This window comes from Megalops cyprinoides, chromosome 5 (assembly GCF_013368585.1).
Source record: "Megalops cyprinoides isolate fMegCyp1 chromosome 5, fMegCyp1.pri, whole genome shotgun sequence".
NCBI lineage: Eukaryota > Metazoa > Chordata > Actinopteri > Elopiformes > Megalopidae > Megalops > Megalops cyprinoides.
This window is the reverse complement of record NC_050587.1, coordinates 15,950,373-15,973,168: the sequence shown is the minus strand read 5'-3', so window position 1 is coordinate 15,973,168 and position 22,796 is coordinate 15,950,373. Positions and strand designations below refer to the sequence as shown.

The 22,796-nt window shown below is 40.4% G+C and overlaps 1 protein-coding gene and 1 non-coding gene across 2 annotated transcripts in view; both read right to left on the bottom strand.

Annotated features, from left to right (window-relative positions):
* Nucleotides 1-9,509: 9,509 nt before the first annotated feature.
* LOC118777658 (lipoxygenase homology domain-containing protein 1-like) overlaps nucleotides 9,510-22,796 on the bottom strand; it is a 50,150-nt gene continuing 36,863 nt past the window's right edge. Inside the window, exons 36-41 of the mRNA XM_036528765.1 lie at nucleotides 19,780-19,957; nucleotides 12,470-12,655; nucleotides 11,342-11,512; nucleotides 10,877-11,015; nucleotides 10,336-10,491; nucleotides 9,510-9,990 (exon numbers count right to left, since the gene is read on the bottom strand). Coding sequence (XP_036384658.1) covers nucleotides 9,510-9,990; nucleotides 10,336-10,491; nucleotides 10,877-11,015; nucleotides 11,342-11,512; nucleotides 12,470-12,655; nucleotides 19,780-19,957 — 1,311 coding nt within the window. The remainder of the gene's footprint in view (nucleotides 9,991-10,335; nucleotides 10,492-10,876; nucleotides 11,016-11,341; nucleotides 11,513-12,469; nucleotides 12,656-19,779; nucleotides 19,958-22,796) is intronic.
* On the bottom strand, nucleotides 14,073-14,154 carry trnal-aag. The gene has a single exon. It is a non-coding gene; the product is annotated as a tRNA-Leu (tRNA).

Sequence of the window (22,796 nt, the reverse complement as noted above, 5' to 3'; positions counted from 1 at the left end):
GCACACTCGTCCAAAACAAAAAAAACGGAAGAAGGCTTTTTGACTGATGGAGGGAAATGGGACCTCGATTCTGATGCTGTTGTGGGGGTGGGGAGATGCTGGTATCTTGGGGGGGGGGGACCTGATTTCCCCATAATGGGGTGAGTGGTGCATTCTACTATAAAGCCATTTCATGATGAAGGTACTACAGTGAAATGAGAATCCACATCACAAAATCTTTTGCCTGATAGGGGGTTGTGTGTGTGCCCCTATGTTTCCTGTCAGAAGTGAAAAGGAACAGGTCGGTCTCCATCTTTGCCTAAAAGGGCATCTGTAGCCAGAGCGTCATGAAAGTGGTTTTCCATTTCAAAGTTTCTGTTTTATGGATGTGGGGGGAGGGAGAGGAGGGTTGAGTGGGGGTTCTCAGATTCCATACAGCTACTACTTCCTGCAATATTGTATTAGCTTAAGCCTCGTGGTGTTATGGGATACACACCATCTTCTCGTGAGCACAGGTATTTTTACACAAGGGACTGCTTTAGTGCAGCAGTATTGGGTGGCAGAAACTCAGGATGGGAGTGAAGGTGGATGCCAAATTGCTGAGGAGGGAAGAAGTGACGTGTCTGACGTTGAGCTGAGAATGCGATCGGGGTGAGGGCGTTGGGGCAGTTTACAGTGCGGTGGAGCGCGTACACACTACAAAAAGCCAAATGCATACAAACAAAATAGGAAAGGACATTCACAGGTCTCGACCCCGATCGCACACAATGCTGAAGGCAAAGGGTTTTTTTTTTTTTTTTTCGGGAGACAGACCACCTGTACACATTAGCGGCGACAGAAGGGCAGTCGTCCGGGGCTACGCGGATTCGCCGCGGGCCGCTTCAGCGCCTCTACATTGTGGAGCAGTGCCCTCAAATGCATGTTTCGATGTTGGCTTGGGCTGTTTCGTTCACGTGAAAAATGAAGAGGGGTTGTCTGTGCATGACTTAGTTATCTGAGCAACGTGACTTTCTTTCTCAAAGTAACAAATCGACAAAAATGAAAAAAAAAAATCAAGCACGATGTAAATGGCTATCACTGACATGAAGTAGCGTGTTTTCATCTTGTCATTTCAGTGACCACTGGTGGCACCCTATTGTGATGTATACCTTATTGCCTAAAGAACAAGCACATGTGATAGATATAGCAACAACCTCTTTTCTTCTTTTCCTTTCTGTTGGTTTCAATAGATATGAAAAAAAATCATCCAGTGTTTTGGAGAGAATGATGAGCTAGTGTAACTTGTGTCTTGGTGTAACAGATCTCCCCCCGTGGTTGCTATGCTGTATTGCTAGAACAACAATGTAGAATGTTCTGTGACGGAAGCAGTTCTCTCTTTATATCGCGCGCAGACAGTAGGACCGTGTAGGCGCAGGTCACCAGAAGAGACACGAGAGGGAACAAAGAAGCCATTTGTTTGAGAAAACCAAACAATGTCTCTTGTCTGTGTACGTCTGTGCATTTAACTCTCTGATTATCAATGTGTCTGTCAATGACCTTGTCCTCCTCCGTCCCCATCTGTCTGCCTGTCTGTCTGTCTGTCTGTCTGTCTGTCTATATGTGTAATGTCAACCTGGACATGGGTCTGGTGAAGCAGCTCCATGCCCACTTTAAACCAATTTGATGAAATAGCTGTGATGAAGCTGCTATTCTGTTTATCACTGATTTTTTAAGTGTGCTTTTTTGTGTAACTGCACTATAGTCTTAATTTGCCTCAACATGATTTTGTCGTGAGGGTATTTGTGTCTCTGCTCGTGCATCTGCGCCAAGTAGCTTTTCTCAATATTCATTCTGAGGTAACCTTGGAAAAAAAAAAAATCTGTGACCCGCTGTCCCCGGTGGGCGTTTTTCTCAAAACAAACAAACATGGAAGAGCCATGCCTGATCACGTGCAGGGAGGAATGTAACGCTTGTTTTGCCTCCTTTCCACCTTGAATATCCATCCCCTTATAGGTAAGGCAGCATCATACAAACTACTTTTTTATGATGCGGCCAAAAAAAAAAAAAAAAAAAGAATTACCATGATACAATTGTTAAGGCCATGACAGCTTTGTCCTATGATTGCACTAAAACGGGGCATGGCACTTTTGTCCATCATTTCAATTAAGATTAAGATATATATATATATATATATATATATATATATATATATGTATATATAAATGAAAGAAAAGTGTTCTCGTGGAAGTCTGGTGAGATTTCAGACATCAAACGTATGTCTTGCATGGTACCGATGCTAGCTGTTTTGGGATTTGACCATACTGGAGTATTTATAGAAAGAGTGCAATGTTCTAAACGCACCAGCTTTTCACTGTCTGAAAACATCCCTGCGGTCATGTCCGCTGATATAAAGAGAAGACGTCCTGCCTCCTCCTTTGTGGAGTTTTCTATGGGAATTTTTGATAGTTTACACAGGGTGTTGTGAGTTGAAATGCCTTAAGTATTTAACAATCATAATTTATTACTAACTGTAGATATTGTGGGTACGTATTTAATTTTTTAATAGTTTTTCTTTTGCAATTTGAATCATAATTTATTTATTTAGAAATAACACAAAAATGATTAAAAAACTATTACCTCATTTTGCATTGTTATATGGGAATGCTTCGCATGCAGTTGTATTTTTTAGAAAAGAAAAATCGACATAAATATAGATACAAAAAAAAGCAAAAAATGTCATGTTTTAATTTCCCAGATCCGGGTTGTGTGATGAAAAGTGTATTTATGTGGTGCTGTCAATCTTGGTTACATTCCATTAAATGCAATTTCTATGATCCCCTATGCTGTGATCTAGTGGACAAACTGCAATAGAGTCGAAATGGTTTTAGTATGTATTATTTCCTGTTTTGCACTCTTAGTTTAACATGGCTGCCCTCTCACTGGCATAATGCGATTATTATAAAATTTCCTCTATATCTAGTTCTACTTACCCCACTGTACTTGCACCTCATTCTTTCTGTCTTTTGAAAATCTGTTTTGCTCATCGTTCTTTTGAGTTTTCTGAGCACCGCTTCATCATGCAATTCACTACATCAAACGTGACCATCTCTAAGTGCCTCAACTTCGGTGGCAAGAGGAATTTCATAATGGTGGGCCATGCTGACTGCACTGGTCAAGCTTGTTTATTGCTGTCTTTAAATGGATCAGAACCAGTTTGTTGCTATAGGATTTGTAAGATTCTGCCAACCTAATTTATTTAACCAACCAAATTAATAATGTCGGACATAATTTGTTGATTTGACTGTGCTCACTTTCACAGTAATTCATTTTTAACCCAGGCAGGTTACTTTTAAACAGGCTTATCTGCTGCCTCACCCCTTTCTAATACCATAATGCCCTTCTCTGTCATACACACCACTATTACAAAGCTGCCGGTCAAACACTGCATACCATGTGCATCTTTTAAATCATCCCCACACAGTCCTCTTAGCCTGAGGTCACTGTAAAACAATGGGGCCTGAGATCTTACTGGGACATAGTAGTTTTTCATGTATTTGCAAAGTCCAATTTGCTCCAGTTTTCATTTTATTTGCTCGAGCTTTTGAATATGGCTTGTCTAAAGCTATTCAAGAAAATGCCCATTTTCTGCCGTGACAAATTGGAGCTCATTTCTCACCACTAAGTCATTATGACCTATTTTCCTAGATTCTGTGAGGTCTGTGAATGCCAGGTGTGTCCTCAAGCCAAAGAGAGGCACCATTGCTGGAGGACACGCCATGTGCTGGGCGTTTACCCAGAAACCATTACTCCCGCAGGGTCCTGTATCGCTTGCTTGACGATCCGTCCTCCTTGTCTCTGAGTGCATCCTGAACAATGCTGCCTCGCACAGCCTCAGCTTGCCCCGCACAAACCGAGCCTTTTTCCCAACAAGTCAAAAAACACCAACTATCGAGTTATAAAAACCTTTATCTGGAACTGTCATCCCAAACTGAGAACACCAAAAAAACCCAGTAATTCATTATCTGTGAGCACAAAGAGACTCCAATCTGTGTTTCACGCCAGGCCTGTGCTATTGATATCTGCTCTTCTTCAGCACAGACACGACAGACCTTGATTTCTCTCTCTCGCTGTCTCTCTCTCTCTATGACTCATTCCACCACCTCTCGCTCTTCACCCTCTCCTGCTCCAGAAAACACCAGATGTTTGCCATAGTATTATCTTGTTGTGGAAAACCAGGACGAACAGTGTACCTTAAAGCACAACCTATTTAAATGCATGTCTTTCTCAGGTTTGAATATATACACGATAATATATAAATGTATGATTAAAAAAGAATTGCAAATATACAAAGAATATTACAGAAGATTATTTGCTGCTACTTGCTTTTGAAAAACAAACAAAGGAAGAGATGCCAGTGACAGGGAGGCCGCCATTTTCCCCTTTGTACAAGAAACTGCTGTTTTGCTGTACTGCGCAATGTTTTACAATATAGGATATTTTATAGGAAAATAGAAATATTTATCATTAATATTAAAGCAATAGCTCATTAACAATGATGATGACGATGATGACGATGACGATGATGAAGAACTAGAAAAGTGTATAATGTGTAAAATCTTAGATTCACTTTTGGTGGATTTTGTACCTTATTTATTACTTCTACTAATAATAATGATTTTAAAGAATTGCATCGCTAAACCCAAACTGTTCTTTTTTTAATTTTATTTCAAGGCTTGTACATTATCCTTTTTCTATGTGTTCTTTTTTGTAATAAATTGCATAAAATTAAAAACATCTGATTCATTGTGGTGTCATGGTTTGGCCTATGAGATAATGAAGGAGCACATTTCTTGCTGTAAGCTTTATTAAACATCTTCTTTATATGTACATACTAAACGTATTGTACCTGCTTATGCTGTGTTTAGAACAGAGACTCATGCATAGTTGAATTTTATACATGGGTTGTGACACCTCAGGCCCCTCTCTGTTATCATGGAATAGGTGAAAGTAGGATGATTAACTTTACAAGTCAATCCAGGTGGGGTTATCTGTAGCATATATAGTGATACATTGTAGCAACTTAAACATATATGGGTCCCACGCTTCAGATTTACAGTTTATCTTAATTTAGTGTGCTACAGATTTATGACACCACCCTTGAAGGCCAGCACAGTGATTTCTCACCCCACCTGTGTGATGTGTCACCAAGTGACATCTTGGGGCACATGTCCAAATCATCCAAAGCATTCAGAACATGAAAAGTGGAAACAGACATCTGAATCGGCCATTACGCCAGAGCAGAGCATCCAAACGGATGGCTTTTACTCTGCGTCACCCTTTCTCCCCGCCTTACGAGATGAGCACTGACAAGTAGTGCACTTCTGTTTCTGGAGCGATAATTTCAGTCACAGAAACGCTGTTTAAAATGGCCAGAGGCAACGCTGGCAGAATCAACACATCCGCTGGAGCTGCACCAAAACCTTAATCCAGTGGGAAAATGGTATCGCTCTCACACAGACACGCCACTCAGCCTTCCCAAATCTCTGGGGTTATTCTAAGACATTTTTTGAGAGTTGGGCCCAGATGTAATCAAACCGCAACGTGCTTTAACCTTAATTTTGAGAAAGAACATAATGTGAAATGTTTCTTCTTGCAAAAAAAAAAAATATATATATATATATATATCCCCAACCATAGAAATCACAATGTGTGGATACAAAAAATATGAATAAAATTTGCTTAAAGGTTATTGCACAAGGTAAGGGACGAAACACACTGCATGCCAACTGAATCTGGTGTTGAGTACTGACACCATTTCTGAAAATGAATGAATTAATGTGAGGCTCTGTGTGAATTTATGTGAGGCCCATGGAGAAGAGGGTGTTTTTTTTTTAAACTGGGGAAAAAACTTACATATTTTGACACAGCAGGATAAGTTTCTCCATTGCTTCCCCTTTGTCGCTACTCAAGAGTATGTGGCTTGAACACTGTCAGACACCAAACAAAAGAACAGAATCCAAGAGACAGAACCAGAAGATGCTGGAGCTCGAAAGCCGTGGCCTGCCTTAAGAGAACAAATTAAAGTGGTGAAACTTTGTTTTGTGCAGCGGTACCTCAGAGCTCCACACATGTGCTGTAGCCCTGTAAGCCAGTCCTGTTCTAGATTCACAACTGCCTTTGTGAAGTAACTGCACAGCGGGGGGATCCAGAAACACAATGAGCCTGTGAAGGCAAGGGGACAGAAGGGAAAATGACGTTTCAGTTAAAGACTCCGACTGACACATGGCTTACACTAGCTGCTGCCGCATTGTCTGGTGCCAGCCTTTTGTGTGCTGAAGTAGAGGAGATATTATGTGCATTCCTCTCAGACACAAACCTGCCCTATTTTGTGTACTTGTTTGGATTCCATTTGCACAGCAAAAGCAAAGCTCTTTTTTGACTCACATTTGCAATGAAGGGAAAAAAAAAAACTATTTGCAGTATTTTCTATTTGGACATTCGATCCTGGTTCAGAAATTAAGTTTATGCCTTTTTATTGCTATGAAAACACTGGGGTATAATTACAAGCTATTATATCTAACATTTTATTCACATTCTTGGCGAAGAAGGATCAGTTAAAAGGAATATGAATGTGTGTTGTAAAAAGGACACATTCTGTGTATTCATTGGGCATTGGGGACAAGGTAATGATATGACATGAAATTCAGTTTTCCTGAAAACACTTTTATTGATTGGTCCCATTTCATTCAAATGCTGGAAAAAAGCCTTCATGACCAAGACACCGAGGCACAATTATGTGGCACTGTCTATAAATACAAAGGCTATGGTCATGTTATTACAATTAGTCTAAAGACTGGAAGGTGTAAGAAATTTCATACAATCCACTTCAGCCACCTTTTCATCCACCCCAGGAGTGTTTTAGGGGGAAAAGTGAGGAACAGCGAAGGAGTCTAGGATACAAAAGAGACGGAAGTCAAACAAATAACGTGGATTCTTTCTGCTGTACAATAACAACATTGCCATGACCTGACTGGCTTACACGTTCTCTCTCATTCAGAGGAAATAAATTATCCAGGTGACCTTTATGGATTCAGAGCTTCACTGCCTTGTTGGACCTTTCACTAACTTTAGAGAACAATTTCCATTAACATCCAAACAGCTCTGAGCATTTTTAAACACTGCCACGGCAAATGGAAATTGAATGAGCAATTTACAACCTTGCGGCCACTCAATCCTGTAATATCCAATGATGAATTGAAATACTTTCGCTTAATGTTCTAAAAAAAATTGCATTCAGCTACAGAAACTATCATTCCAAATAGCAGCACACAAGGGGGATCTATGAGATATTCAAAAATACATTCTGTTACATGATACTGAAATTAAATATTATTGAGATTGAATTGTTAATTGCTAATAGAATGGACTGTTAATAAATAATTCAGGAATTTAGTTTTATTATTATGGATTGTTCCCATTTGTATTCATAGAGCAGACATGCTAAACAGGAATGCTGAAGGATAACTGAGAAGTTAATCATATTTAGTAAATAACAGGGTAATTCATTAACTCATCAACATGCAGGAATCCTTGAGGCTAAAGAGGGGAAAACAATATTAAAGACTCCACTGCGTATCAATGCTCAAACTCATTAGGGTGCCATTTGAAAGAATATATTTATTTAGAGTATGTGGCACCACATCAGCCTGTGCCTGCCAACATATCGCCATTCAGTCAGGAATATTCAATCACCCATGACAAATGATCACCTACATCTGAATACTACTGTTTCCTCACTAACACCTAATCATTATCATACACACCATAGCAATATTAAGCGCCGCACTCCACTGATTTACCACCAACATCTCATCTGATTAGCGTTAGCGTTTCACCAAACACTTACATCCTCTGCTCAGTTTCTAAAATACAGGGGATCAATTTTCTAGTTGTGACTAAATGTATCAGGTGAAGGGTTGTTGCTCATGCCTGACCTGTGATAAGTTGTGAAAGGTAACAAACTGCATCTATTTCTCTTTAGTGTAATAGCCTGTTCTTTCCAAGCAACCTGATATAAAAAAGCCTTGCGATAAAAAATAAGCATACACTGATTTCTATAAATGCATGCAAAACGCTGTCTATTGTCCTCATTATACGGTCTATAAACTATGTACACACCTGACAGGTATATATTATACACTGACTTTTACATTATTCTACAGTACTCCAGTATTCATCATTGTTGACCATTCGTGCAAAACCTTGGATGTATATGTCAAAGTATGATCACTATATACATGCCTGAGATACGTTACTCCTAGTTCGATAGAGTGATAAAGAGAAATTTGAGGTAGGGAAGCTTCCAACAATTTACTGATTTCATAGTACAAAATTATTTAACAATTTAATTACATTTTTACAGGAATTAGTTACTTTCAAAGTTTACAACCGGTTAACCGGTGGCCGATTGGCTTGTAAAGAGCATATGACCAGACGCACATGATCATAGTTCACAGCAGATTCACCTGAGGGCAATGAAACTAAGGCTTTGAAATGTCTTTTAAAATCGAAAGAAAAACCTGAGAGGCCAGAATTTTCTTACAGTACTTTAAAATCTTGACTTGTCTATGTTTGAACATAGAGGAGTTCATAAAACCAAATCACATGATATGGCCTATGACAGCTAATGCTATTGCTGTATAAAAGCTACATTTTACCTCTTTTTAAAGAGCTGCAGGAGAGCATTACTCACCTCTCCTCCAAACCCACACTGTGCAAGACTTTGCTGTTTATGGTGTTATCATTCCAGGGTCATGGCTCAAGCCATGAATACATGTGGTTTCAAGGTACAAGAAAGGGACAGTGTAGTGCCTGGTACCAGCTTAACCCAAGGTCAAACACATCATTTGTCTGCCTTTTCTCAATTTAAGACTTGCTCCATTGGCAATATCCTCTTCCAAAGATCAAAGCTGTGTCTCCGTTGCACTATGGCAACTACTCATCAATAACACAGGGAGATGCTGTTTTGTTGGTAATCCCACACCCTACACTGCGGAATGTCCAGAAATTCCATCCAGGAGAGTCCGTAGTGTTTTGCATTGTTTGGCAAACATAAATAAAAGGAGGGCTGGGTTGAGAACTGTCCCAACCTGACGAGTGTAATGGTCCTCTCACAGTTATTTAGGCAAATACCTTGCACTATAGTATCCAAAGTCCTTTACCACATGCTGCTACAGCATCCAGATAAGGGTTCACATATCCTCTTTAGTCTCGCCTCCTCCCACAGATGCCTGCAGGATATAACAGGATCACTGAAAGGATTTGAAGAGATATACCCTAGTCTGATATACCTCAGTTTGCCAAGTTGTACACACCTCCATTCCTTGTATAAAAAGCTGTTTTCTTCTTATTCTCACCTGAAAAAAAGAAAATAAATTCAGCTCCAGATTATCTAGGCTTAAGAATCAAGTAAAAACACAGAAGGAAACAGTTTCAGTAAGAAACATTCCTTCCACCACTTCAGGGCTGAATTACCGTAAGCATCAAACCCCTCAGTACTTAGGGTAGAGCACTCTTTTGATCTGGCCATCTGACCGCTTGGTATCCAGCCACTTTCCACACAGGAAAATGGTGGTGACCCCGTTGGCGGTGTTGGTGACCTCCACGCGGTCCAGCAGCCAGCCGGCGCTGATGCCGGAGTTGTCGTGCTCCACCTTGACCCTCAGCAGCTCGCCCATGTCCAGCATCTCCAGCAGGAAGCGGTCGGTGCGGCCGCGCTCGAACAGGTTCCGGAACTTCTGCCGCAGCTGCCGCTTGCCCGAGTCCCCGTTGGAGCCGTAGATGGTGATGAAGACGTTGGCATCGGTGCCGGCGCCTTTCTCGTCGGCCGTGATGACGATGATCTCGTACTTGACCGGGACCAGGCTGCGGGCCTTGCTGGCGAAGCTCTCCATGGCCTTGGTGCACTCGAAGGTCATGAACTCGTCCCTCTTGGCCGAGAGGGGTATCTGCGCGTTGCAGCGGAAAATAAACCTGAATAGAGAGAATAAGGAGAATAAGATAAGAACAAGAAATAGGAGCTGTTCAGGTCTTGTTTCACATTTCAAAAATGACAAATTAGTCAATTAATATAAACTAGGAAAAACAAAAGGATCAAAAGAGAAAGGAGAACTACTGCACAGCAGGTATAAACCGTGCATTCAAAATTTATTTTGATCAAAATTTTCACATATAATTTGGCCCTCGTGTGGTATAAGGGACCAAAGAGATGTTGAACCTTGATATAAATACAAAAATGAAATACAGTGACATACATAGCCATAAATCATTAGCCTTCGTGAGAGAGCCCAGTTATCTCTACTGATGGGTTGTACTCACTTGTTTCCTAGCTCTTTCTCTGTCACAACAACCTCCTCCACGTGCCAGAAGGCCTCGCCCTTAACCTTTTTGCCATCTTTTGGAGTGTGCCCAAGGCAGATGCCAGCAATTTCACCCAGGTTTTTGGAGGAAAACTCGAATTTATCAATGCTCCCACTGATAAAAACAAAATATTTTAACCGAGTCACTCAGCACCAGATCAATAAATCATTCAGTTTTATCTTCTTACCTGACAAAATTTTGCTAGTTCTGAGAAATATGCAAATTCTTATTAAACACCGTTATTAATTTCACTAATGTGTCTCAAAAGCACATATTGACTTCATTCAATCTACAGGCTATATATTAAAGCAGACCATGTTAGCTGTGAGCTTTAAAGGCCACCTATTTACAAAATGTTATTCATCAATGTCTGTACCCTATTTCTGTAAATGTGAAGGTATTTTAAAAATATAAAGAGAGAACCTCTCAAATTATTAAGAGCTGAATACATTTTTAACAATTGGATAACTATTGAGGAGACAGAGAAACGCCAGCATACCGTAAGAACCTCTTCTTCTTAGAAGAATTCTCCATTACAAATTCCTTTGAACGTCCCTTCCTCCCCTCAAGTGCGATCCAGACATTTTCCTTGGTTTCTGCATCGTCTGTGTCAGCCGTTGTGGTGATAATTTCATACTCTTCCAAAGAAATACAAACCGCATTATTTAAAAGAGACAGCGTTGCCGCCGTTATCTTTAAAGTCTGCCTTCCCTTGAAGTGACCTTTTTTAACAGTTTTATTCAGTTTTCCAAGAACTATATTTTACAATTTCTCCATCATTTGTCTTGCACTGCACACTGAGCTCTGCCAAAGTACTTTTGTTAAAGGAGCACTTATAGAACAAATTAAAGTTAATAGATTGAATCTCATACCCATATTAATATGTGAGGTGACTCCAGGTAATATGTGATGAAACCTGATAACTAAAGCAAGTCAGAGCCGGACTCAACATAAGAGGGCTTACTCGTCTTTTCGTTGAGGTCTAGGATGTCATTGTTGGCACAGGGCAGCTCTCGCATGATCTGTCCGTCGTCCTCATTTTTGGCCAGCCAGCGGTCGCAGGGGAAGCGGAATGTTTTATCCAGCATTTCATCCTTCACATCAACGTGCTCCAAGTGCCAGCCTGGAGCTGGGCCTGATCGGCACCGACCATGACATTAACAGTTTCAGTGAGAAAACATAACAATCTCATGACTTGTAGAAAATGCACATGTTCAATATGTGATGGCCCTCTCATCATTGTAAATGTAATACTTGGCGGCTTTATTATGTATAGATATTTGTACTACAATTCTGACTTACATTATAAGATTGCATATCCAAAGTACTGCATGTCTTTGTGGGTATAAAATGTTATATTCATAGTACTGTATGCTTTGGGGGGTATAAAATGTTATATCCACAGTATTGTATGTCTTGGGGGATACACAATGTTATAACCACAGTTTGAGTTAAACACTATGAATGGGTTACTGACAGGGTTTGCTGTCAAATTGTGGGAACTCGTAACTAGTCAAAGAGTTTTGTAATAGACAAATAACTTCTAAACAGAACAAGAGACCTTGTGTGACTGTTGTCTGTATGCAGAAGGCTATTACAAGGGCTTATATTTCATCTGTTTAATCTCTGCTTGCATTAAAAGTCATCAGCTGCAATATATAAGCCCAACAGGGAAGGATGCTTAATTTCTCTGCCTGGAAATCTCAGGAAACTCTGTGTGAGAGAGCCTGTCACACTCTGCTCACATCAGCTGACAGAAGTAGACCAGTAATGGGCTGCATTATTCATGTGCTGGGTCTCCATTTTCACACATCAGGCAAAACAACCTGATTCATGTTCTAAAATAGGACACTGTGATACTTACTCATTCCCCCCACCCGTGTCTTTTCCTGCACTCAATTTTGCCTGCTTATCAATGAAGCATTCAGTGATATTCTACCTTTCTGGGAACACAATTGTTAGAGCAGATGTACCAGATGTTTAGGTAACTTCATCCTAATGGGCATCGCTGCCTGACTGTCAATCTTGACTGTGGCTGAATATCATTCCACTGCCTGTGGAGAGTGTGTGTGTGTGTGTGTGTGTGGCTCACCTGTGTTGTCGTGCCACACTCGGACTTTGGACAGGTCCCCCAGGCTGAGGACGTCCGGGAAGCGGAAGACGTCCGTCTGCTTCCGCTCGAACTTGTTGGTGTTGTTGCACTCCTTCAGCGCCAGGGTGCCCGTGTCCCCGTTCTCCCCAAACACGATGAGGAACACGTTGGCGTCCGTACCCGCCGCTGGGGGGAAAAGAGACACCGATTGCTCTGCGTCTTGAGCGAGCCACTATGCTTCCGCAGGAAGGCAGCTGTGAGGCTTACCAGACAAACACTTCATCAAAGCGTGATGTGGCTCGTGTATGTTGTGCTACCTGACAATTCCCAATCTGGATTCAATAAGCATTTCTGTGTCGCCATGACAGGCCCGCTTTACATATTATTAAACTGTTGCTCACTCTCTTGTTGGAATCGACAGTAAGGAGACATTACAGAGGAGTGTTACAGACGCATCTTGACATGTAAAACATTATTCGTAATACCTCATATTTGACATGTATGTATGGGGACCACACACCTTTCAGTAATTCAGAGTTATGAAAGGCTAAGCGATAACAAGGATGCTATGAATTGAAATCATTCAATCTTCCTTTAAAAATTGTTTGCATATGGTTTGGTGCCAAGTGATAGGCCTGATCGGTGGGCCCTCTCTCTACAAGGATCATGCCTTTATCTGACTGATGAGAAAACTGCCATGAGTGGCTTGTATTGCATGTCTGATGGGAGTCAGAAAATGGAGATGTCCCCCTGGTGATGACAAAGCTCAGGAGAGCGGGTGATGGAACAGGTAACTAAGCCTCATCTGCCCTTTCGGGCTCTGTCTGTAAATGGATGAAGCCAGCGTTCTTCCATCTTCTTTGATCGCTTCCATCTCGTTAGTCAAAATGTCATTAGTCTTGGTGCTTGCAGAAATATGATGGCAGTGGCTTACAGCGGAATTGCTTATAATGGTGTTTTTGTCCAAAACTGAGATTTTATGAAAACAGAAACAAGTCAGCACATTACACACTTCATCAGACAAGCCTCGATTGTCAGCCTTCCCCTGAAAGTAATGACATTTACTGTTCATTGGCATCCATTCCCAAAGGCTCTCATCTGTTTAAATGTCATATGAAATCCGTTTGCATGTGAAGGAGATGTAAAAGATATGTATTATCTTTAACGTGATATGTTTTCCATCGCAAGTGTTTTCAACAAAGTGGAGAGAGTTGGCACTCAGTGACATAACTTCTTGATAAAGAGGAAAGCTCATGATTGATTACATTACATTATTGGCACTTATCAGATGCTTGTATCCTGAGCAACTTACATCAATTACAGGTTTTTACAATGTTATCCATTTATACAGCTGGATATTTATGAAGGCAAATGTGGTTTAAGTACCTTGCCCAACGATACAGCAGCAGTGCCTGAGTGGGAAATTGAACCAGCAACCTTTTGGTTACAAGTCATGCTCCTTAGTCACTATGCTACAACACTGCCTGTAAGTTAAATTCATTTTTGAATGTAAGTATTAGCTGACAGAGGTTTTAGATTAGATTCAACTTTATTGTCATTGTGCAGAGTACGGGTACAGAGCCAATAAAATGCAGTAAAGAGATGGCAGCGGTGGGATTCGAACCCACGCCCCCGAAGAGACTGGAGCCTTAATCCAGCGCCTTAGACCGCTCGGCCACACTACCACATGTGGATGTTTATATGATAGGATGAGAAGGTATCTAAATTGGCAGGGGAAAGTAGTTTTGGAAGGGAAAGTAATATTTTTTTTGGGGGGGGGGGGTGGGACATGTCTGGCAGTATATCAAAACACTGGCACTACCATTGAGGGGTTCTTGTCCTCAAGACCTCTGTGTGTTATCTGATCCAACAAAGAGCCTAATACATCAAACTGCCCCCAAATTCAGACATAACCATCTCCTTGAAAACAGGAATTGATTTCAATGGACATGAGAAACTACACCAGTTACTGAGTATTGGGACCTCTTCAGCTGTTCTTATTCATTTCAGTGAGCAGGTGTATGGGGAAACACTCTGGGACCCTAGAGGGATACTTACTGTGGAAACATGTGATAAAATGTAATTTCTTCTGCGTCTTAAGCCTTAAATTGGCTGCCTCTGCCCAGGCATATTTCAGACACAGGTCTGGAGGGGTTTCAACTTCAAAAGAGCATCTCTTTTATATTGTACACATTAAAGGAATTTTCAAAAGTGAAAATGTGATATGTTTTATGTTACATATCACGTATTTAGATGCATGATTAAATGTTCTGCATCACATCCTGTAGGGCATGAAACTGACCATCCTCCAGTCAGTGACGCAAGCAGGCCTTACTTACAGCCAGAGCTTGTCATTAGAATGAACAGATACAGCCAAGATGCAGTCAAAAAAGCTAGAGATGACATCAAATGATGGATGACTCCTCTGACAGAACAAGCCATGCTTTTCACTCACCATCTAAACAATAAGCCCTCAAATTATGTATGGCATTATTATTTGTAATGGTTTTTACATGTACACAGTTACTGATATGAAAATATACTTAAAAACACAGCTGTTTCTAGGCTGAAAAAGTATAAAAGGTCTGAATTAATGCAGGTGAGGACTAAATATTTTAGCTTACAACAATATCTACTAAAGGTATTATTGTTATTATTAATAACAATAATAATAATAATAAATACATAGTTTAAAATTCCAGAATGTTCCAAAATAATTTACAATGCAGCCTTGAGCTCTTGTTCAAAATATCCTGTCAGGTCATGCTCAACTATCATTATGACAACATGTACCTAGATGCAGCATACGTTTGTATAAACAACATCATATCCAAAAGCATCCCCTGCTAATCTAACCCAACACTGAATTACATCATACAAGAGCATGGCACTGAGGCAGTATTTCAGACAATTACAGCTCAGTAGCATTACACAAATTAAGCAAAGGTCAAACCAGAGAACACAGTACCTTTAGACAGATAAATGTCTCTAGCATAATATTCTTCAAGGAATGGGGAACTGTTGAGACAGTTGTTGTTGAGACTAGAGCTCAATTATTAGCTTGATAACCAAGAAATTGCAGACCTGTCCTTGGGTTCAATCAATATTAGTATTAATAATCTCTTGGTTATACTTAACTGTATTTAAACACATTTTTTCTACACAAACCCAGTTTAGTAAACTCAGAAGTCACAAAATTCATTGAAAAATGTTTATATAAATATAAAACCAGCATTACTGACAATTCACAGTTAAGGACAGATCCTGGGGCCGTACATTAATGCGATGGTATCCTTATTTCACTGTTTGCTCCTGCAGCTGCTATTGTGGCCATTGTATAAGAGTAGTTCACCACCACAGCTATGGCATCTCCTCTCCTGAGTTTCCACTGCAATGCAGTACACAGCAGAGCCTGAGGGAACCGAGTGAGTAAAAGCCACTGTGATTTCCCTTGGTTAGGTTCTGACTCGCTGAAAACACATTCTGTAAAGAAGACTGCTTGAACCTTTCACAAAAACCGATACGGTGGGGCGTAATCTAAATCAAACAGAAGATGTGGGAGTCTCGCTAGAGCGATGTTTATGGACTACAATTGCCATTCCTTTGGGACAGGACCGAATCAAAAACTTTGATAATAATTATCGAACACACACAGTCTGCATTCTTTGCAGGTACTCCAATGCTGTTATCTCAACACAAATACTGACGAGCAAAAGAGGGTCTTCTCATTACTATTTTTTTTGGCTCTCTTATTGTTAGTGCTCGGTGTTGCTGTTGTTCTTTCACATTAGTATTTCCCCAGCTGGATACACATTTGCATCTGTGTCTCGACACCAGCAATGAAACAAATGAGACGACATAAGAGAAGTGGTCCTCAGCTGGAGGCAAACAGGCTATACGGTCTCTGATAACGGTCTCTATTCATGTAAAACTCCCTTTAAACAGAGATTTTATGAGCTTGGAGGCTCTTGGAATCTCTGTTTAATAAAAGTAGATTAGATTTCTTCTTGCTCCTGCGTTTTATCACCGAGGGTTTACACCTCTGTTTTATTTTGGTTGAACTGCAGGGATTTTTTTTTTTTTTGCTGCCCTATTTTTAGCACTTTATTACATCCTGAGATAATGAGAGTGGAGCTCACTTTTTTAAATGTGCAGCACTTAACCAGATTCTAAACTGCGTGAATGGAGTTCATGTGATTTCAGACACTTAAATGGGTTACTGGGCGATTGGATCGAAGCCTTATTTCAGAGCGTTTACTACTTCTTATCATTCAAGTGGTCACAGACTCTGTCTTGAGAATTGTTTTATTGAATTTTTAAAAACAGGTTGATACTTTAAAGGATGGTCAACTATTATATCACCTATTATATCCCTCAACCATAACAGGGAATTTAATCAGGGCTCAGCACTAATGGAAGGTTGCAACAAACTAATATTGCTCCTTTCAAAAATCCCAATCATTGGAGAAGCTGCACAGATTGAGTGATCTCATTTGAAGCTACCCATCATGTCAACGATTTCAAAAGGCACCATCTTTTTCTTGATTTTCTTCAAACTGTGCTTTGTGCGTCCCTTCACCTTATGCAGCGCTGTCACATCTGTCATGTTACTAATCCATATAATCAATCAAATGCAAGTCACGCCAGGGCAAGTAATTTCAGTGAGTATTATTATATAATCATATGGATAATCATATGGATAATGATGTCAGAATAATCTACTATCTGTCATTATATTTTGGGTACTAGATTAAAAAGTATAAATGAAAAATGAGAAATACTCTGCCCTGAGGACAACCATAAGGAGCTGTGACATGTAAAACTACACTGAAAATGGAACTGGTATGCAAGAATATGCTGAGGGTTAATAACAACAACAACAACAACAACAGCAAAACCTTTTAAAATGCATGGAGATACGGCAGGCCAAGTTAACAAGTACACAGTAATCTTATAATGACTATCAGTCTGAGAGAAAAAGGTGCTCATTAAATTCCTCATTAGTCTTCATGGAGTTTCTCCCTCATGGAATCAGCCCAGTTGGTTAATTATTCCCAAACAATCAGATGCTAATTGCTTTCTACAGGTGTATGTCTAACCCGTCATATGGTTTATTAGCAGTGTAAAATATAGCTCCGTATCTACAGTCTCCATAAATTGAAAGTAATGATGATTTTTGTGACACATAATTATGCACACAAACTTGCGCAATTATGGAACACTCAGAGCCATTACTAATAAGAATGGCCCCCTTCACTGTCTGTCACCTCAGCAAGCTGCTACGCCATGCTGTTATTAACAGGCAGTAAATACACATTTGTCACCCCTATGTACAAATGTACACTTCTACCAAATGACTCCCTCACTGACTTTGGCTCTGGGGATGCAGAAAATTGATGTTTCATGCTGGAAAATCATCAAAGTGGAGCGAGCAGATGACTTGGAGTTGAACTTGTGAAAGCTAAAATCGAACGGGTACAAAGTCAAACCCAGCTTTGGAATGAAGCAATCTGGAGGGAAACCTGGGGTCAGGGGTGACCCAAGCACATCAGGGGAAAAGATCTGTCATGGCTGCAACTAGCAATATCTTCCTTTTGTCTGCGTTAGTGAGCATTCCCGGTCCGGGTCTATACATACGTTATTACCAAGACCCATTTTTAAGCAGAAGATCTGTTGAAGACAATCCTCCATGGAGAAGAACACAATTTACAGATTAGCAAAAGCTTGTCTTATTCTGGGGGCTTGATCCTCTTTCTCACCACTCTCTGACCAGATTAGAACAAAGGCCATTCCCTTGCCTGTAGCAGTTCAGACCACAGAACCCACATTTAGGATCAGCTTGCCAAAAAATCCATCCCAGCAAGCCTTCTGCATGGTACTGACCAATCTCTACATGGCTCTTTCATGTAACTTCCCTCCTACCACTATGGTGAAAATACAATACAAACTTATCTGTCTGTCTGAGATGATGGTGTGGGGAAATAATACTGCCAAATTAGCCCAGTGAGTGCTGCCTTGCTGTTCCAGTGATAGAGAGATTCACATATCAGCGCTGGGATCCTGTGGGGCTGTGAGACTGTCAGTCAGAGACTCTCAGATGCTCAGGTTGAGACAAGGGAGACCAGACATGCTTTCTGAGCGCAATCGCTCCACATGGGACATGCTTTAAAAGAGAAACATCTTCATTACACCTACGGATCCCTGAAACAATATGAAATTCAGATTTTCCACTCACAGAGCTGCTTCTCACAGCATCCCAAAAATGGCAGAAAAACGGTGTAACCGCACTGTCATTTTCCAATCCACCACCAGCGGTTGAAAGCGTCTTTCAAGAACCTACAAAAAAAGGAGGCTGTTTTTCTGAGCCTACTGCGTGGCGGTGCTGTATGTGGGGGGAGGGGGGAGCGCCTCCATCTATTAAGTATTCCTTCACTCTGTTCATTCCATCGACTGCCAATTACCTCCGAGCTGAAATAACCTTTACCAGTCAAGGATCGGAATCATTCTGCCTTTTCCTTTTTTCCCCCTCCACCCTCTATATGCTCCATTTCCCCACAGCATTCCAGAGGGCAGATCCTGTTTTCTGGCACTGTGGAGTGCGGAGGGAAAAAAAAAAAAACAGTGATATTTTATTTGAGTTAAAATCACTATGCCTGAAACCCATAAACTGTATCAATATGTGCCACCACCCATATGTACGCGCAGCATCCACTGCACAGCAGAATTACTTTTGATGCAGCTCGTGACAGTGAATATAGCGACGGCGCTGTCTCATTGAAATGCAGAGGGCGGCTTTTTGCTGTTCAGGGAGCACTTTGAATTTTGATCAAACTGGCAGAATGAAAGGCCTTATGAAGTGTGCATCAACCCCTGACTCTCCTGGTCACATGCGCAAACACCTTTCACCGTGTTATAAAGACATGCTTCAGAGTCTAGATCAGCTGTCATTTTTATGGCCTATTTTTCCACGTAGCATTGCATTTCTGCAAAAGGTAACAGGGCTCCTTGCCTTTAAAACTGTGGTATACATCAGATATTGTACAAATAAAATGTACAGACTGGGCTTCTCCAAGGTTGTTTTGTTCAATCTTTTCATTCTGTGTTCCAAACAAGAATGAAAAATTAGCTTCTGAAAGTGCAAAACATTTGTGATGTAACATGATTCAACATGTTATGACAATATTTGTTGAACTTTGCTTGTATTGTAAATGATTAATGTGACTGTGATTAACCATGGAACCTGGTAAATGAAATGTTAAGACCATCATAAGTTTTTGGTGGTATAGTGTACTCCCATATGCTGGACTCACCTGTGACATCACTAGTTTTGACATGGATGATGTAAGTGGTGTGCTCCACCATTTCCTCGTCATCCACCACTGCCGGCATCTCGCAGATCATGGTCCTCTTAGGCCCCTTGGTCTTGGACAGCCATCCCTCGTAGGTGAACACAGACACCTCCTCCGTGGTCAGATTCCGCATGATAACCTGCAGAATGAGCCAAACCAAAGCAGGGTTCAGTGGCCTAGATGTGCCGGGCGCTTATTACCGTCATGGTGTGGGTGTGAAAATGTACGCATCTCTTAAAAGGCACCGAGGGTTGTTCTAAGGAAGAAAAAACATCAAAATGCAAACCTTTTATGAATCAGTCTTGTAAGCATCATTGACACGGTGTATGCTTGGTGCAGTTAATTCTGAAATAGTAACTGACTCTTTTCCAGAAAACTTCAAATGTATTTCAAGCACCAGTTTATTCCAGAAGCTACCACACTGTAAACAGAAGCTGTAAGGTGGAATGCTGATTATTTTTCAAAGAACTGCCCCAGGTGACATTTAATTTGAATTTGTAAACTAAACAACAACACGTTTTTACCACATGTGTATTTGACAATGCCATTTTACTGGCATAATGCGGTAAGCCCCCTTCTAGCCTGCACTGTCACATCATATTCTGCATACTGCACTGAAACGTGGGCCGCGCAGAAATTAACGGTGACCCGGGGCAGTTTGTAATGCTGTTAGCAGGGATGAAAGTGTCTGCCTTCCGATCTCGCGCACCGCTGCAGAACCCAATAAAGGTGGAAACACAGAAGGAGAGTTCATTAGCCCCTGGTATGCAGAAAACCAATGAGGAGGGGGCTGTGGGAGACATTCGGGAACAAATGGTTAATTAGAGGGGTTGATGGCTTAATTCAGTCTCCGCTCTCATCCTACTAGCTAGCATTTACAGAGGACCATCTGTCTAGTTATCCCACTTTAACAAAAAACAGAAAGGATTTCCCCCTGTCCTAATCACCAGCACATGGGAAGAAAATTACATTTACACGGGCTTAAGCGGCTGCTCGGCAGAAACACTGAGTGCAATTCATGTTTCAGAGTAGGAATCAATGTGTCTTCACAGATTTTTTCCAAGTATTATCTATCTTTCAGTTAACGTTTTTCTATCGATCGACAATTTTTAACAACCATCAGTTTATTTTGGGTCATTTGCACATCAGTTAAAAAGTTAAAGTTAGTTAAAAATCATTTGAATATATACGTTTGTGTAAAATGCAGTCCCGTGTAATGTAATGTCCTATGTTAGAACTAACCTACACCGTTAATTTCAAAAGGACACATAAATCTCAGATTTGAGTTGACCATTTGGTCTAATAGTGAATGGTCCTAGTTTCAGATAAACATTATTATTAGTCCAATGTGTACAGTTACAGGTACAACCTGATAAAAAAATTCAGATGATACATTCACATCAAATTGTTAACAATTACTTTGAATATCACCATTACAGCTAAAAAAGGGGTAGTAAACATAAGTCAACTGAAATTGTTATGAAAATAATGAAAAAAAGCTATGTATTTTTAACATTTCATATGCATTCTGTAGGTGTTCTTTCTTTTGAAAAAATGACCTTTTTTGAATATAGAAATACTGGGCTGAAGACTGCACCTAGTCTAATAATAACACCTCTCAAAACTTTCATTACTGCTACTTTATGCCACAGAAATAGACTGAAAATGCTATATATGCCTGCCTTACAGTATACATCAGTATTCAAAACAGCACACTATGAAAGATAAAAGAACTGTGGCACATCTCTGTGCATCTCCATACGTTTGTATGGAATGATGGAAACACCACGTATTTCAGACGTATCTCTCATGCCATATATATATATATATATATATATATATATATATATATATATATATATATATATATATATATATATATCTGCACAATATTCAAACTTCCATGTAATGACATTGTGAGATGAGTTTTTTAAAAATAGACATGATTATGCGGCCTACCTAAATGCTAGGATTTGGCTCGACTGGGCAAAACTCCATTTCGTTACATCAATATATTAATTTTAAAAGATTATGGTGCAGGCCAAATCCCAGATAACATCAGCATTGGCAATAAAAGAAAAAAAAACACAAAACAAAACCACTGCTTCTCAATCCACAGCTGCCCTCATCTGGTGCGTCTGCTGCCTATTAAGCTGTTAAGGTCATCTCTAGTGTAGGGAAAACCATTGACAAATGTGTTCTGACCACTAAATTAATCAAAATAATAAACTGCCTATCATTAGGTACTAGAAGCGTGATCATTTATCAGAACTGACAGGCTAGTGATCTTGGTGCATAATTAATGACCTCGTTTTCCAATCAGCAAGGCGAGTTCCGCTATTCTTCTGTGTCACTGACGTGCCATCTTTTCCGACATGGGTCACAACCCATCCTTGGGGATGAACACATTATTCATCAGCACACAAGCCAAATTATTAGTAATGCAATTATGTTGCCTAATCACACCTAGACGAACGCTACACAAGTGCACGCATCATGGTGTGACACGTGTTCAAAAGACCCAAACAACCAAGACTCAACTGCACTAAACATTCCAAAATGTTCTGTAGGATGCAGACTCCCTTTTGTACTGATAATGGGGTGTTTGACCGGTCAGAACAGTTATTTTGATCACAACATGAGCACGGTTGCGGTTTTACCCAAGCAAAACATTTACTCTGGAGAGTCTGCAGACATGTGTGAGAGGTCTTAGACATCTAAATGAAGCCAGGCCTTCAGGCATGACTGAGATCCTCAATTCTGATACAAAAATAAATACACCCAGTAGGGACATGCCCTGCCCAATCAAAAATCAGACCCTTGTATGACCTTGTATGTAAACCTAACATACTGTAAATGTCATGTGTCGCCTAAGTCAAGCTCCACGTATATGTAGAAGTGATTTATACTGTTTTTCCCCAATAAATTACAGTTGGTACATTAATATACCAGTTTTTCTACACAAGGCACAGTGTACA